Below are 14,479 nucleotides of genomic sequence, written 5' to 3'. Positions count from 1 at the left end.
AAACCACAATATATTCCACTTGCTTTTATTAGACTATCTTTCTACATTTTTGCCGTTATAAAATGAATACATAAATAAGAGGTCTATGATCTTGCAGTGATCGTCCAATCCTACTTTTCTTGTGCTGGAAACCAAGCTTGGCAGGCTTCGCTGGCGATTTCGCACATAGCAGATAGTGCCTTGCCGGTGCTGTCATACTCTTCAATAAAAATAATGTTCAAACGAAAATTTTACTTTACTATAATGTCTTACCACTAGTGGCGCCTCGCTTTCCGAAAATGGAGCCGTTGAAGGGTGGTTTTCTGTAGGTGGCCTCGGATGGAACCAACCAGCTAGCCAAAATTAAGGCCAGGGTGCAGATGGTCAACAGTTTGGCAAAAGAGAAATGCATGTTGGTCTTCAAGTGTTTGCTTTTTCACTGCGAGCTCGAGACTGTTGTTTTGAAAATTCCGTTCGGTTTATATAGGGCTAATACCGCAAAATGGCGCATGTTCGAACTTATTATGCTTAAAACGAATTACATACCCATTTAGGCTTTTATTGCGCGGTAAATCTAATAAGGGAGTATATTTCCCACGTGTGTACGGTTATTTACGAAGCTGCCGTGGTCAATTTTGAGGAACTTTATTGGATTAATTTAGAGATATTGTGTACTTTCTATAGCAAATACAGTTATAATACTTTTAGGTGAAATAGTAATACAATATTTTGATTAGTGTGTCTGTTTGCAGTTAACTTGGATAATTACTTGTATTTTATATTTATATTGTAAAGCTTTTAAGCGTCGTGTCTGCACCACTTTTCGTCAACTAATTTACCTGTCGCGGTTAATTTTTATCATGGAAATTTCGCCGGGGAAAAATTCGCATTGCTAACAATGAAAATTAAGTTTAAAAAAACGTTTGTTTTGCCGTGCAGCTCAGTAAAAATATGTTTCTTAAATAAATTGATAAAAACTAGTTTTTAATTTAATTTATTTACAACTACCTAACAAGTCACTACATCACAATTCATCAACATGTTGTGACTAAACAATGGCAGTATTACCACATGAAAAGGTAACGTGAACCATATTTTGCTGGTGGTTTCTCAGCGCTTTCAGGTAGATAAGGTGTAGCATCTGGATATACAGCTGGTCCTTCAGCGTCAGGTTTAGGTCTTGCCGTTTTGTGAACCTGGACTCTTGCATAATAGTCAAATGGCAATCGTTCAATCCCCATATCATCCTTAGCGCACTTATCAAAAACAGCCTGGGTTTTGCGACATCTACAAATATCTTCCAGTCAACTATTAATTATTGCAATTTACAAAACGTACGGTGTATACTGCTGATTGGGGCTAGATTTATCAATGCAGTTAGCATATTGCATAAATTCGTCAGCGCATGTTTTCTTTACAGTGCGGAAAAAATTAAGGGCGCAATTAGTCACCGCTTTGCCTTCCTCAATACATGCCCGAGGGTCGCCCAATTCGTCCCTGCAAAGCATGAACTCCTGCAAATCGGTTTATTTTTTTAAGAATGATTAGGTAACACATAACCTCACATTATTTTCATGTAAGCAAGCTCGACCTAAATGAAAAGACGCTGCCTTGAGGACCGGGCCGGAAAGGTTTATTTCCTGAACTGATAATTCTTCTTCAGTTGGCAAATTAAGGTCGTTGGTTATGGTCATTTTTTCGAATAATTGTTTTTATTCGGACACGGCGCAATGTCAATCGTTATCCGTCAACTTTGACAGGTGTGGTAAAGAAAACTGTAAAAGAGGTGGAAGTGAGAGTGCGCCCTCTAGTGAAACTTTTAAAGTCGGTGCAGAACTCAACAGAGCCGGATTTAATATGATTTTGCCCCGGAGTATTTAAAAGAGAATAAATGTCGACAATAAATAAATTAGCATTGTAGCCAGGGGCGGCTCATGACTTGAAAAGTTGATGAGGCAAAGCACAATACGCTCTAAAATATAAATAAATCAAGATTACTTAAATATTTTCTACTTAGTCAAATAAACAAATTTGTAAACTCATTTAACTGTCCACCAAGAACCAACGTGAAGGTGTAAGGAACTCTTGTAAGGAAAGGATGGGAATGACAGGACAAAAGGAAAGGGAAACGTGGTCAGAAAAAACTAATATAACTTAAAAAAAAACAAAATTAAAATAAACTTTAAAGAAAACATATCGAAAAAAATCAAATACAACATAAAATAAACCTAATTTGATTTATAACAAAAAACAAAACGAAAAACATATAAAACATAAATACTCTGGATTTATTTTAAACTTTTTTATAGATCAATTAACGATTTACTCAAATCAGGAACCGGCCGTTTTAATTCCTTAACTACATAGAATTTATCATCATACGTGAAAGTAGAAAAAACAGAACTGCTATTGTCATTTAACGTTAGTAGAGAAAAATTCCGATTTACTCGTAACCTTAAATAACGATTACCGAAATCAAATTATAACAAGCACAAAGCACTAACGCGACACACGCAAACGTAGGCACTTTTAAGACAAAATTCTGTTACCGAAATTTTGAATCAATTTATACACACACAGACTTGTGGCAAAACAATCAACGGCCTAATTTTGAATACTTCGGCAAATGCAGACTGCATTGTAATTTGCGTTCTCCGCGCGCAAATATTGCATCTCTTTTGCAAGCACGGAAATGAGGCTAGCCCAGAGATATGGAGAAGGAGAATGAGCTTCGACTTCTGCGCATCGGTACACTATGGGGGCCGCCATTTTATCAGTTAACCTTAAAGTTTTGTTTACCTACGAGGTTACGACGTTGTTGAACCAGTTGTAATTTGGAGTTAAAATTATTACTTAATTTGTTTTACCGTTAGTGTACGTGTGAACGTGCTTGTTAGTGTTAAAGGACATTATTATTGACAACAAACATGTCTTGTACAGTTTCTCACTGTAAAAATTGTCAACGATTTCGTTCAGAAGGTGTATCTTTTCATCAGTAAGTTTTCTTCATTATCTTATTAAAATCGAATACGTAGATAGTTATAATTAATAACAATTGGTTATTGCAATACTATGTGATCAATATTTATTATATCTGATTTTAGGTTTCCGAAAGATCGAAAACTTTTAAAAAAGTGGCTGATTGTTGTGAAAAAAGATGACAGCTTCAAACTGACTAAGTATAAGCTGGTGTGCTCAGATCATTTCACAACAACTGATTTCATTGTTGTAAATGAGTGAAAACAATTGAAATCGAACGCAATTCCCAGTGTGAATTTAGATGAAAGTCTAGAAGCTTCTTCAACTTCAATGAGTACTGTGAGTGCTACTTCAGCTGATATTTGAGAAGAGTCTCCATCGATTATACCTCAAGGTGTAAAGAGGACATTAAGGTTTGAATATTTTATTATATTGAATTTTTTACTACTGTTAATAATTATTATTTAGTGCTGCGCAGAGATACCATGGAAAAAGCAGTAGCAGTACAAGTGGAAGTAAAAGCAAGAACTCAAAAAGTAGTTCTGACAGGAGGGAAGGTGATAAGCTGGCGTTACATAAAGAAACTACATGAATTACAAAATGATGAATTCCTAAATGTTGCAAACAAGTTGAAAAAGGCACATTTGGAGTGATGGAAACAAAATGAAAGTAAGTTGTTTTCCTGACAATATTCCTTATTGACAATAATTAAGTTCTATTATAGGTGAGTTTAGCAGCACAAACTCTTAGCAAGAGTTGCGGATGCACTTGAATTTTTAAAAGATCTTGGTATTAGTGACTTTCAAGGTTGTGAAACAACAATAGAATTCATCAGAAGGATAGATTCTTTATTTGATATTCTCAATTCCCGAAGTGTACGTGCTAAGAATTTTAAGGCACCTTTGAGAGAAAACAATGAAGAAATGTGGCGTCCATTTCTCATCGACACCAGTGAGTATCTTCTGAATTTGAAGGATGTCACTGGCGGCCCTTTGTGGTGCACGCCCCGAAAAACGTCAATTCTGGGCTTTGTTATTTCCGCTACGTCGTTCATGGGAATTTTTGATGAATTTGTTAGTAGTAAGAGGTTGAATGACTTGCTAACATAAATGTAGTCAAGATCATCTAGAAATTTTCTTCTGCTCAGTGCGGTAAGCTTTTAAAAAAACAATTGTATTACTTTTTTATGCACTGGAATTACACAAATCTGTATTTATTTTTCTGTTTTCAGATCGAGAAATGGGTGAAACAATAACCCTACTCCTCTACGATTTTGTAAAACTTAGAAGATTGCTTCTATTTACAAACATAACGAGGGAAGGAGGAAATTGTAAAGTGCTTTGCACCACCTGTCTGCTCTCTGTTAACATTGGCCCAAAGCAAAAGAGCACAAATGTTCAACAATCAGTTGACGTGTTTGTCTTGAAAAAATATGATCTCGATATTTTGACTGAAGCACTTGCAGATCATGACTATGACCGTCTAAGTTTATTGGGCTGAGTGAAGTGGCAGAAAACGTGGCATATATTGGTAGCTATGTTGTCAAAATGGTGGTGAAGACGTTTAAGTGCGCAGACTGCATTTCTTCTTGTATTGAAACAAGAAGAAGTGACTTACACTTTTACAGATTATTGGACAAAAAAAACATGGGTAAAATCAAATACTTACAATAGTTATTTTTTAAGTCTTAACAAAATTTTGATTTTAGGTGGGCTTATTAAACCTTTTGCTGGGGTTGTGAAGACTTGTTGTTACTGTTAATACGAAAAATTTTGCAACTCACCGATAAACTTCCAAGCGATGAACAATTTTTTAAAACTTTCGGCATGCCAGCATTCTTTTTCCTAATTTAGAAGACCCACGCACTCGAGACGGTGGCCATCGATGAAGGCCATTTATATATTCTTATTAAACAAATAATTAATGCCTACATGCGAATAAGAATGTTTCATTTGAGCAAAAGACTTTCATGTCTTGCTCAAGGCACTTCTGTTAGACATGTGTACACATAATTAGTACTGTTTTCGCATCAATAAATATATTGAAGTATAATTATGTTTATTTATTCGTTTAAGGTGAAATATATTTTAGTTGTGATTTATTATTAGGTCATTGTAATTAATGATTTTAAACTTCCCGCCCAATAATGAAGCAATTGTCTAGGGATATCAAGTTCTGTTAGTGATTTGTGATTATGTTGGCAACAGTCAACTGATAAAATGGCTGCTTTCAATTTTAGACCAAGGATTTCGTCTGCGCATGGGGAAGCTCATTCTCCTTCTCCATATCTCTGGGCTAGCCTCAATTTTGTCTTTTTTCAACTCATACCGCTTATGAGTGTATTGCAGGTTGCTTGCCTATTAACGATATGATTTCTATACCTTCTGTAGAGGCAAGCTTCGAGTTTGCCTCATTCGCGTCACAAAATACATGTTGTGTCGAGTGTTTCAGCGCGCTGTTTAATTAAGGGAGCAACGAGTACCTACTGAGATAAAAATAAGAATATAATTTTCCATATTTATTTTTAAAATTTTAGAAAAAAGACACAAATTATTGACCGAAATGTGTCGTTAAAAAATAGTAAAAATCCTAATAAGGCGTAAAATTCATTGGTGAGGCACTGCCTCACCTGCCTCATGGGACAAGCCGCCCCTGATTGTAGCGATAACTTACTAAGTAAAGTAACAGCTACTTTGTGAAGTTAATTTTAATATGAATCACTTGTGATATCGTAATTTTGTTTTCTAAGTTCTGCGGCTCTCTTTTTCAGTTCAGGATAGTTTAATGACTCCACGCGACTTTATAGTGTCATTTATGGCAACCCAAGAAGATATTAGACTTAAGTGTTTTCATTTCATGCCTTTTTATTGCCGGTTAAAATGAACTCACTGTTTTAACCAATTGAAGTCTACAGTTTCCTGAATTGACATTAGGACACTATAATTAAGTTAATTCAGACCATGGTCTTACAATTTTCATTACATAACATCCCTGATTCAGACAGAAATTCCCTCGCTCGTGGAGTACAATCAAACAAATCCAGTTTAAAAAAAAAAATAGATAATGCCAGTCACAGTGTACGAAAAAAAAGTGACCCATGATGGAGTAGATACATGTCTTGACGTTCGCTTATTAGCACGCACCTAACCTATATAACCTATGTTAGTAAATAAAAAACGGTTTGTTTTAAAATAGGTTTCTTTTGTGCTAATTATTTTATTTTTAATTACCTACCTTTTTCAGTTATTTGATGTAATTAATGTTAGTCTTTGTTAGAAAGAGCAGGAATTTTGAAACTTTCGACCAATATGCAAATTTATTTTTACTTCCCGAACATAAGCGAAGGTGTCATGACCTCTAGAGTACGAAAAAACTGGTCTCTCGTTTCCGTCTGTCTGTCTGGCTGTCTGCATCCATTTTTATTAAACAAGTAATCTCTGAAACGCCTGAAACTACTGGACCGATTTTTTTCATATTTTGTATGTATATTATGAATATCATGTAGATGGTTAAATGCTAACTAAAATTTGGTTAATCATCCCCACCACCATTGGGAGGACGTCATTTCTAAAATGTATAATAAAAAGTTTTTTAAATTCTACTCCTACAAAATAACATACTCCTGCACTTGTAGTGTGTGAACCCATGTAAAATTTTCTTCTTAGACATCCAGAATTTTTGGAAAAAATTCAAAACTGAATAACAATATTTTGCAATGTAACTTTGAAACTGCAAAACTGATTGCTCTGGAATCTTGTAAATATTTTAAGGTTATCGTAATCATGGTAAATCGTTACGCAAAATTTATTCGTTTATCCCCTCCCAAAAAATTGATGACGTCATCTCAAAATTTTGCCGAAAAAATCCTATCCAAAGTGTGCAAAATATGATGGGTCTATACTTGCGATTTATTATTTTGCATTAAAAGTTTTTAAATTTCTTATACAAGGTAACTCACAAAAATTAATGAATGAGTCTATTTATTTTATTGATTAAATCGGGAACGGCTCACTCCGTTTTCCCAAAAATTTGGGAATACAATACTGTATTAGTATTAGTATTACACTGCATCTATCCAAAGTGATATATGTGTCTTTGCAAAATTGTTGATGACGTCATCACAAAATTCTGTTAAAGGAAAACTCATTTGGGACGTATGCCCAGCACGCTTCTTTACATTTACTTTAACGTTAGATACATATTTTTATTTTAATTTATAATGGTTCTCATTAAAAAAAAATTTTATAAGTTTTTGAAAAAGCTGAATTTGTTTTATTCTATTTCAGGGGCGAGGGAAGTTCTGTCGAAATAACCTTCAACCAGTTTTTTAGAAATTTCTTTAATGAATAATATGACCAGTTTCTTGCTGAAAATTGTAGTATAAAAGACAAATGTAAAACTGTACCATAAAACATATCAACAAAATGATTTGTTCTAATCTGTTGTGGTGACCGAATTTGAATCAAATTTTCGCGCTGAAATTAATTAATAGCTGCCCGAAAATCACATTTGAATAATTTGAATTTGAGAAAAAAATATCAATAAAAAAAATCGTTAAACATAGGCAACCATGTGCACGTTAGCGCATGGGGGTAGTTGGTAGTTCTGCTTGTTAGTTAGAGGGCGGTAGTGGTAGCCAAGATCGCGGCATGGCGAAAAGCATGTTGTACGCGTCATGATTGTTGTTTGGGTGGTGTGTGTGGGTGCATGGGGAAAAGACGCTAGGTTAAATTAGTTGGTTTGGTAGTTAATAAAAGGGAGGAAGCATTTGTTTAACGAAAATTAATCGTGATGATGACGTCACAGTTTTCTCCAATACACGCAGCTAATTCTCGCGGCTTTTAAATTGGAAAAGGTGCTGATTTTCGACCGACGCTACACGTGCTGTAAATTTGTTTTATTGTGTGTAAATTCATCGATCAGGTTAGGATTTTAATCGTTAACTGGTTCTAACACAATTTAACAGACATTGGATTTGCTTAGACAGACATTTACTAGGAGATTTCATGAAATTCACTTAGTCAGGATAACATCCTTTGTTTACAAGTTATGAATAAGTTTCTGGATGCTAATACGTAAGTGTTACATTATAACACTTCTTAATTCTTCACACAAGATTGCTAATAATTAGAGAGCGGATTTTATGAAATTTGCATATCCGTTATTTTTTGCATATAAATCTTGATATTTAATATGTGAATGAATCATGCTAATTAAAAATGAATACAACTATAAAAAAATTGCATATTTGCATATATTTGCCTTCTGCTGCATATTTCACGTAACGGGTGCATATTTTGCATTTTTATCAATTTTTGTGCTACTCTGAAAAAAAAAATTGCCATTCGATCGGCGTTTTTCTAGAAAGACGAAATTTCATGAATCATATTGCAAATATTGTCCTGAGCTTCAAATAGCTGGGAAAGGTTTGGGTTTTATGGTAGTTTGGAGGAACCACTAGGTGTTAAGCCATCCTTCCAGGTAAATTCGGGTCCTAATTAATTTTGGAAATACCGTTCATTTCAATATTTTTGTTCGTTACTTAAATGTATTAATGGTATGTTTTATGGTAGTCGAAGGGACGTTATCCTATTATTTTTCATCGTGAGTTTGCATTTAAGTATTTAAAGCCATAGAGATGTGTGTCAATATGTAGATAACTCAAATTAATTTACGAATTGAACCTTTTCCTGAACTTATTCTTCAAGAAGGAACTGTGTTTTGTTGTGCCTGCTCTAATCCGATAAGTATTTTTACATCTGTGGACGCAGTACGCAGTTTTTCTATTTACAAATACATACATACTTTAGAATCACCGGAAAAATTTTTGTTAGAATATTTCGAAAAATATTTAAAAATAAATTGTTACCAAAATAGTAATTAAATAGTCGATTACTACTATTTTTTAATTCGTTCTGTTTACCTATATTTATTTTTTAGTATAAGAATATTATCTTAAAAAATGGCATTTATTTGTCAGTGAGATCTAATTAAACACTTTGCAATATGATTTATGTATTTTTTGTAATAAAAGGTAAGGTGTTTTTGCAATTTGTAAATAAATTTAGTTCGGTTATTACGCTTCTTTTAATTTTTGGAGCATATGCAATTGCATATTTCTGCATATATTAAGAAAGTTATTGCATATTTGCATAAATTTGATGCATATCATATGATCATATTTCACAAAATTTTGCTGCATATTTTCCGCTCTCTACTAATAATACTTCATTTACGGCAGTTAAATTAACAAAATTCATTATATCGCGAACTGGCGGGGGGTTAAAATAATTTCTTCCCTTAGGCAGTTATCATCGTTATTAACGTCGTTGTCATCATTACATCATCGAGGTATTTCCTCGCAACGTTAAAGATTGATTACATCATCGAGGTATTTCCTCGCAACGATAAAATTTACATCACCGAGACGCTTTTTCCTCGCAACGATGACTGGATCTTTTTGTGTTTATTTATTATGTGTTTTGTTGGGGTAACCAGTTCACGACACACTCTCAAAGTTAATTATTTTAAGGAACCAATCACTTGGATTATGGCATAATGTAACATAATATAAATTCTTTGTTTGAATCGTTGATAAAGTATGGCAAATATTAAGCTCATGTAATTTTGTTGGTTTTGCAACTTTCTATATCTCACAGTTTTAACTTCAGTAATTTTCTTGGTTGTATAATTTAAATTGAATGTAAACTTTCATGCTCTACAGTTTTCATCTCACGTAATATTTTTATTTGCACATGTTTATTTCACATCAGATCTTTGTTTGCTAGTTTTTTTTGTTTGTAAATATTTTGTTGATGAATGTTTCCATCATATAACTTATCTGATGTCCAATCTTAATCTCAAATAAGAAATAAGAATTATTTGTCGTTTAAAATTTCACAAGATTGTATGCGGAATTTAAATGTTGTTAATTGCTCTTTTGAAACTTTAACACTTGTTCAGTTGTCGTTAATATCAGAGTTATAAGAAATTGAACACTTAAAATGGAATTGAGGTAAATAACACCGAAATACGTGGCTGAAGCGAAGGGCGCGGTTCCTAGTCGAGCTGTATAAAAGATGTAGATTTGAACAGAATTCAGGGGCGGTCGAAATGACGTAACGCTGTTCGCTTCGTGATAGCCGGGACCCGACTGCCAGTTTGCGACCGTAACGGCCTGCACGTCCGTAGTAGAGATATGCTTTGCGGTGAGCCTGCGATAGATAAAATCACCGTCGTGGCGGAGAACAGCCACAACCGGAGCCCCATATTCCGTTTGTGCTATGGGTATTTTTTATTGTGCTCTTGTTGACTACCATAATTTTATTTGTGATATTCAAATATTTGCATTGATTCAGAACGTTTAATTTGGTTTCATTTAAAATGCATGCAAAGTTTTTTTTGGAGCTGAGCATTAAGGGGTGTCCTCACCCGACACAACTTAGTCGCAGCTTTTTTTTTCTATTTTTTTTTTAGTGGAGGAATAAATAATTTTGTGTCCTCCATAAATTTTGTGTTTTATTTAGCGGTACTTTTCCAACCTTGGGGTCCACCATTTGCATCTGAACACATCCCACCATTTTTCAAAAACACAACGTAGGGTTCCATTTTGTTAGACGATCACAGCTAAGGCGAAATTTGAATTTTTGGGCGGGATTACAGCCGTGGGCGGGATGTTTGGGTTATCACACTTTATTTAAAATTTTGGGGTTATGATAACAAATTTTGGTTAACATTTTACGATATTCCTAATATACATCTAAAATCTTACCACAATCGCTCAGTAGTTTAGAAGAACAGCACAGAGGCCAGGCAGAAATGGGCCACCTACTTTTTATACTCTAGGAATCATAAAACGTCGAGACACCATAAAAGTATCCATTCTTCGGATAACTCTATTATAATACTTCCTTGGTTTACGCTCGATAAGCAAAAAAAAAATACACTTTCAACTAAAATGATTTTTTACAAAATTTTCTTTAATTATTGCCTGAGAAGTAAAAATATCTTCGTTTTAGTACATATTTTACATTCATTTACCCCTGGAGAGGACAGCCACCCGATAAAAATAAAAACTTCTACTTCCAGACGTGAGTTTCGGCCTCTCGATAGCTCCTTTTATTTTTTTCAAAATTGCTCACTAAAATCTTGCAAATTTTTGGATTTAAAAAAATTTATTTTCAAACAAAAATTTTTAATCTTTCCCTGAAATCATAACACGCTGTTTTTGGAATCTGCTTCCATGTCAGAATTTTTTGTTTGTTTTGGCAAATTTTTCAAAAACAAAATTTTTCAAACCTCTCCACCCTATAAAAATTTCGGCCAATTTTCGACAATTTTCGAAATTTAACGAAAGATATCTTCCTATGAATTTTGACCTCTTACAGTTTCGGCCTTATTTCTTCGATAGCTCCTTCCATTTTTTCAAAACTCATTAAAATAATGCAATTTTTTGAATTTTTCTAAAATTGATTTTCAACTCGAAAATTTTTAATCGTGCCCCGAGAGCATAAACACGCTACGTTTTTGGAATCAGCACGATGAACTCTATATGTCAGATTTTTGTTTTTTTTTGGAAAATTTTTAAAAAAGAACTAGCTAAGTTGTGTAAACACGTGAGAACGCTTAGAGTGGAAAAGTTTAGGTGAAACATATAAAATTTTACACCAAATTTAAGACTATATATTTCAAATGAATTTACGTAAATGAAAAACGCTTTTATTAAAGTAATTAAAATATGGACTATTAATTTCAAACAGTCAAATGCATACTAGTTGAAAATAAAAATCGATTATTTGTATCAAACTATTTTGTATTTTCTTTATTTTGTGGCTGTATAGAGCTGTTTATGTACTTACTTTTTATATTTTAATTGAAGATTAAATTGCAATATTCGTATTATCTCACAAATTCAGCCGAAGAACCGATCTGCATTTTACATTTTACAGCTCCACTAAATTTTCAAACCGGAAGTACGAAAATTGAATGCAGTCAATTTTCCAAATACAAAAATAAAACATCGCACTCGAACATATTGCTCAAATAAAACGTTTATCAAAGCCGATTAAATTAAACATGGCTTTCCTGAAATTTTCATGAATGGATATTTATTCTAACATCTACGGTTTTTGTGCTATTTCAGTATTTTATTAGACAGTTTAATTGCCTTTTATTGTACTTTATATCGCAGTATTGATTAAACTTTTCCCTTCTCTCACAACAAAACGTTATAACGCCGTTGTTGCAATTTATCAGATAAACTCTCAAAGCGCATTAACAAACAATACGTCAAAACTGGGGTGGAGGCAGGGCTGGAGCTTAGGGAACATTCACATTCCGTTTGTTGTAATGCGGTTAAAATTGTGTGACGGTCAATGCGGCTGGAACAAAATGAGGGATGAATTTGATGACCTTTTAATTGGTGTAGGTTATATCTATTAACACGCACCTTTCGGAAAATATAAGGATAATTTATGACTCTCGCACTGGTCCACGTTTGCTGCTAAGCAGCAAATCCGGAATATAAATGGTTCAATTAATTGCACTCTTGCTGTCATGTCTCGTCAGTCCTAACAGCACAATTAATGCATATCGCTAACCTATTGCTGTATTAAAATGATGCAGTTATTGTGATGACGAAAAGTTTTCGAAAGTTTTCCTATTGAATTCGGTTCATTTTAGTTTCATTTATAACCTAACAATGGTTGGAAGTTTATATTATCAGTGGAAGGACAGATAAAACACCCATTTTCGGACAAACTTATTCAGTGGTTTGGAAATCTATACGTGACAGCGAGTCCAACAATACAACGAATGGAAATCCTTGAAAAATCTAAGTTATTGACAGATAAAGCAGAACTGCTTGCTTGGAGAATTTTTATGGTGTGTTCAAAAATGTGGGAAGTACTTTATTCAACTATAAATGCAGCTTGAAAAAACCGCTTCGACGCAGTAGAATGTCATTACGATATTTTTGGAACACAAATGTACATATGTATTTTATAATAGAATAAAAATTTGAGTGCAGTTAACATTAAATGTTTGCGGTAATAGAAATTAAGTATCTACATATATAGGATTTATCCAGTCCAGCAAAATTTTGAGATGACGTTATCAATTTGTTGGTGGGGGTGACCAGACAAATTTTCGTTATTACCTTATTTGAATTTAGCGTGTCGGCTGTCACAGACACTTTAGACAGAAAGAGGTAAATTCTCAGATTCTCATTCGGGTAAATTAAACTCCTTGGTACACATGTAATGATATTTTATTGACAATGAAATAATAACAGCGTTAACAGTTTTAGTTTTGATAATGTCAATGCTTAAAAATATGAGATATTCACAAATATCACAGGTGGTATTGGTCCCGGTGCCGAGACTGTTGATTGGGGTCGTTGGGGTAGACTAGACAGAACTTTCTTTGTGCGGGGGTGGGGTCTGAGTGGCACAATTTCGCGACTGCAGTATGGGAGCCCATGTTACGTGGTAGGGCTTCACTGGCATCTGCGTCGCGCAGTTTCGTTTGCTGGATGGTCGAGCCGTTATCGTGTAGGGAACCATCGATGCATCCAGCAGACTTTCTGAAACAACAAAGTGTACAATTTACTGCACTGTTAATTGGAAATGAACACTGTATACAGAGTGATTCATGAATAACAATGAACTGGATAGAATTGGGAATGCAACCCACAATACACCTCCAAAGGATTCGTAGATGTATTATCAGAACATTCAAAACCTGATAGATGTCAAATTTTAGAAGACCATGTTCAATATTTTTGATAAATTACTCATTATTACTTGTGACTCACTCTGTATAGGAGTAGTTTAACGAAATTGACTATATTTTACGACTTTTAACGACATGTCGGATTATGTATGTGTTCATCGTGTCACCAATGATACATCAAAAGATCTGTTCCACGTGATAGTTAATTTATTCGCTGAGCAATAGCAGAAGTCGGGCAGCTTTAATCACGTTTCTCTCCTTCCAAACTGAACACGTTTGTTCGATTTATTTAATGTTTCTTGCGTGTGGGTTGTTGCAAGCCCACGCTTTCATTATCTGTTTTTTTGACACTCTTGTGTTGTAGGGTCTATTAGGAAACGCATTTAGGTTGTGAACTCACCGTTAATTTATATACGAGTATGTTTGTAATTAATTGTTTTCGGAATTTAGAGAAGTTTTATTGGTCTGAAAGAATGTTTTAATCTACGTGACAAGATACTTTGTAAATTTTGAACTGCATATGACAAAGTAATAAAGCTGCTGCGCATAAAAATCGATGTCGTATTGTCGCAGGAAGGTAGATTGGCATATTATGATTTCGGCCTTTGTCGTTATGTTCAAGCATCGGATTTAATATATTACATGTTTACTTTATTACCAGTTTGTATTTCGCTACGTCTGATGGTGGAAGATTACTTTTCAGCTAAGTAAAGTATTATTCCCAAAGTCCCTTGCCATATTTTGATAGAACTTATTTTAGTGTATACGCTAAATTTATTGATTTTCCTGT

At 34.0% G+C, this 14,479-nt stretch overlaps 3 protein-coding genes and 1 long non-coding RNA gene across 6 annotated transcripts in view; 1 reads left to right on the top strand and 3 right to left on the bottom strand.

Moving 5' to 3' along the window:
- Positions 1–11: 11 nt before the first annotated feature.
- LOC135134101 (neuropeptide SIFamide) lies at positions 12–452 on the bottom strand. The gene is made up of 2 exons (XM_064062708.1): positions 253–452; positions 12–199 (listed from the first exon to the last, which is right to left on the bottom strand). The coding sequence occupies exons 1-2, from the start codon at positions 389–391 to the stop codon at positions 111–113; spliced, it is 228 nt and encodes a 75-aa protein (XP_063918778.1). The 5' UTR covers positions 392–452; the 3' UTR covers positions 12–110.
- A 505-nt stretch (positions 453–957) lies between these two features.
- LOC135134099 (NADH dehydrogenase [ubiquinone] 1 alpha subcomplex subunit 8) lies at positions 958–1,738 on the bottom strand. The gene is made up of 3 exons (XM_064062704.1): positions 1,545–1,738; positions 1,318–1,493; positions 958–1,266 (listed from the first exon to the last, which is right to left on the bottom strand). The coding sequence occupies exons 1-3, from the start codon at positions 1,671–1,673 to the stop codon at positions 1,044–1,046; spliced, it is 528 nt and encodes a 175-aa protein (XP_063918774.1). The 5' UTR covers positions 1,674–1,738; the 3' UTR covers positions 958–1,043.
- A 949-nt stretch (positions 1,739–2,687) lies between these two features.
- LOC135134488 (uncharacterized) lies at positions 2,688–5,010 on the top strand. Of its 3 annotated transcripts, XR_010281322.1 has the most exons (6): positions 2,688–2,974; positions 3,084–3,371; positions 3,427–3,627; positions 3,683–4,109; positions 4,190–4,608; positions 4,667–5,010. It is a non-coding gene; the product is annotated as an uncharacterized LOC135134488 (long non-coding RNA). The 3 variants fall into 3 exon arrangements; XR_010281321.1 differs by having other exon boundaries at positions 2,688–3,371; XR_010281323.1 differs by having other exon boundaries at positions 2,688–3,371; positions 3,672–4,109.
- Positions 5,011–13,227: 8,217 nt separating this feature from the next.
- LOC135134087 (nephrin-like) overlaps positions 13,228–14,479 on the bottom strand; it is a 494,536-nt gene continuing 493,284 nt past the window's right edge. The window contains exon 11 of the mRNA XM_064062687.1: positions 13,228–13,540. Coding sequence (XP_063918757.1) covers positions 13,365–13,540 — 176 coding nt within the window. The 3' untranslated portion in view covers positions 13,228–13,364. The remainder of the gene's footprint in view (positions 13,541–14,479) is intronic.

Source organism: Zophobas morio, unplaced genomic scaffold (assembly GCF_036711695.1).
Source record: "Zophobas morio isolate AGI-343-1 ecotype UQ-CSIRO unplaced genomic scaffold, CSIRO_AGI_Zmor_V1 ptg000023l, whole genome shotgun sequence".
Taxonomy (NCBI): domain Eukaryota; kingdom Metazoa; phylum Arthropoda; class Insecta; order Coleoptera; family Tenebrionidae; genus Zophobas; species Zophobas morio.
Note: the sequence above shows the minus strand (reverse complement) of the source record. Positions and strands in the feature narration are given on the sequence as shown.

Bases quoted from the DNA above. Each gene is read 5' to 3' on its own strand.
- LOC135134101 (XM_064062708.1), bottom strand. From the start codon at position 391: ATGCATTTCTCTTTTGCCAAACTGTTGACCATCTGCACCCTGGCCTTA. The intron at 200-252 runs GTAAGACATTAT...TTTTTATTGAAG, and splicing joins AAAGCGAGGCGCCACTAGTG to AGTATGACAGCACCGGCAAG.
- LOC135134099 (XM_064062704.1), bottom strand. From the start codon at position 1,673: ATGACCATAACCAACGACCTTAATTTGCCAACTGAAGAAGAATTATCA. The intron at 1,494-1,544 runs GTGAGGTTATGT...ACCGATTTGCAG, and splicing joins CTTGCTTACATGAAAATAAT to GAGTTCATGCTTTGCAGGGA. The intron at 1,267-1,317 runs GTACGTTTTGTA...AGATATTTGTAG, and splicing joins CCCAATCAGCAGTATACACC to ATGTCGCAAAACCCAGGCTG.